At 51.3% G+C, this 2,206-nt stretch overlaps 1 protein-coding gene across 1 annotated transcript in view; it reads left to right on the plus strand.

The window, feature by feature from the left end:
* Window positions 1–2,206, plus strand: part of PHF24 (PHD finger protein 24) — a gene marked incomplete at its 5' end in the record, with an annotated part of 20,175 nt that overhangs the window by 12,505 nt on the left and 5,464 nt on the right. Inside the window, one exon of the mRNA XM_018575300.1 lies at window positions 1,949–2,050. Coding sequence (XP_018430802.1) covers window positions 1,949–2,050 — 102 coding nt within the window. The remainder of the gene's footprint in view (window positions 1–1,948; window positions 2,051–2,206) is intronic.

Below are 2,206 nucleotides of genomic sequence, written 5' to 3' on the forward strand. Positions count from 1 at the left end.
CCCCATCGCCATTCCCACGTACAGTCGCATCCTACAATAAGATCGGCCAATCAGCAGCAGCGAATGCCGGAGGGCCCAGCACAGCCGGTACCACAATACTCCCTACCCATAGATGGGATTGTCCCATTGTGTCACATGATGTCCAATGGGAAGAACTCCGGGCAGAATGGCAGATACGATGCAATCTGTCAGCAGCATTAAAGGGGAGCTCCGGGGGTTCTTTTAAATTAACCCATAAAGCGGTGGGGCTACCCTCTCCCAGCAAGGGTTAAGTTCCCGTTTTGGTCTAGGGATGAAAATAAAGCAGATATAGTCACCTGATCCTCGGTCCCGCCAAGCTGCTAGGCCCACAGCATCTTCTCCCCTGGGCTCTGGCGGTTCAAGGATCGCTGACATCAATAGAACTATGAGGCGAGTGAAAGGCCCCTCCCCCCTCATACTTCTCCTTTAAAGGGTCAAAGTGGAACATAAAATATAAAAATGAAAAATGTGCAAGCAGGCGGGCTTTATATTACAGAAGAGCAGGGTCGTCCCTTTAATGAGGCAGCCTGAGGCACCTGTTGCTTCAGGCGGCATCACTTTGGGTCATGTGGGAGGAGGGAGCGGCAGGGGGGGGTGCGCAATGTTTTCAGTGCACCTGTCGCCCCCTTTCTGGCCAGAGCATCCCAGGATGCTAAAGGTGCCCATACACCTTACGATTTTCGTACGGCGGCCCCGTCCTGCCCCGATTATCGCAAGTTTCAATCAGCGGTAGTTAAAAAAAAAACACCTGGACGCATTGCTGTAATCCACCGCACTTATTTGCGTTTGCGCATAAGCAGTGTTAATCGTGTGACTTTTGACGGACGGAAACGCCACCAATCTTGCGAACATCGTACGATCGACCAAAGTTTTCGGGCATGCTTGACCGTCAAAAGTCGTACCATTGCACAGTACTATGGGTCGGGCAAACTACATTCACGCGTTACGATTGTCGTACGAAAAGTCGATCGCATACGATTGTCGTAAGGTGTATGGGCGCCTTAAACACCCTAAGGAGAACTATGGGGGAAATCACTAACCTCGATAGTTCTCCTTTAAGAGCTGGCTGGGTAGATCTGTAAGGGCCATTTACATCTCCCCCGCTCAGCTCTTAGCAACCTGTGAGGTCATTGGTTGCCAGGAGCCGGGCGGGATGCCAGCCAGATCGTCCCAGGTTTCTAAGAGCCGGATCACGAATCCAAAAGACCGGACGGAGATGTTGGTGAGAGGGAAGGAGCTGGTGGACATCACAAGGCGGGAGGGGAGGTGAGTGTAGTTCTCCTTTAAGAAAGTGACAAATTAACCGTTTGAATCCCAGAGTCCATTTTAAAACAGCATCCAGACTATGTGGCTCCTGAGGGCCCCCCACCAGATCCAGACCGGATGAAAAAACTGCGGCAAGCCCTATTTTACCTGCTCTGGATCTGGTCTGGAACGCATCAAAAACGCATCTAAAACGCATAAAAAAACGCATGCAAGTGCCTGAAACCCCATGTTAAACTTAAAAATATATATATATATTTTTAACCAAAACCGGCCCTAAACGCATCAAAAACGCATCCAAAACGCTTCTAAAACGCGTCACAACTCACTGCACTGCGTGTGCAGAAACCTGACCGGATCTGGTCTGCATTTGGTGTGAACAAGGCCTAAATGTTTGTGTTAGTTGTGGATGGAGCGGGGTCGGGTTGGACCCCCTGAGAGGTGTTCTGTCTCCTCCTCCAATCAGAATGGAGGTTACTATGAACACACTTCCCTCTACTGCCATGGGAGGTCCCTATAGGGTCAGTTCAGTATGTAGCCCACCAGGATGAGGAGACTTAGAAAGTGACAGTTATTTTCTGCTGAGACCAATCGGATGTGAGCATGGCAGTCACATGACTAAAGAAAGTGAATTCAGCCTTCTGTGTCTCTTGTTCTCCATCAGTATCAGCCATGTCGGGCCGATGTCAGAGAGCAGCCCGGCCAGCAGCACCAGCGGAAAGAGCCAGGACAAGATTCCACTGGCCACAGAGACCGATGACAGCAGGTGAGAGATCTCTATCTATCTATTCTCTCTCTCCCTCCATCCCCCTACCCCCCTCTCTCTCTCCCTCCATCCCCCTACCCCCCTCTCTCTCTCCCTCCATCCCCCTACCCCCCTCTCTCTCTCTCCCCATCCCCCTACCCCCCTCTCTCTCTCTCC

The sequence above is a fragment of the Nanorana parkeri genome, unplaced genomic scaffold (genome assembly GCF_000935625.1).
Source record: "Nanorana parkeri isolate BGI_ZX_2015 unplaced genomic scaffold, ASM93562v1 scaffold3761, whole genome shotgun sequence".
Taxonomy (NCBI): domain Eukaryota; kingdom Metazoa; phylum Chordata; class Amphibia; order Anura; family Dicroglossidae; genus Nanorana; species Nanorana parkeri.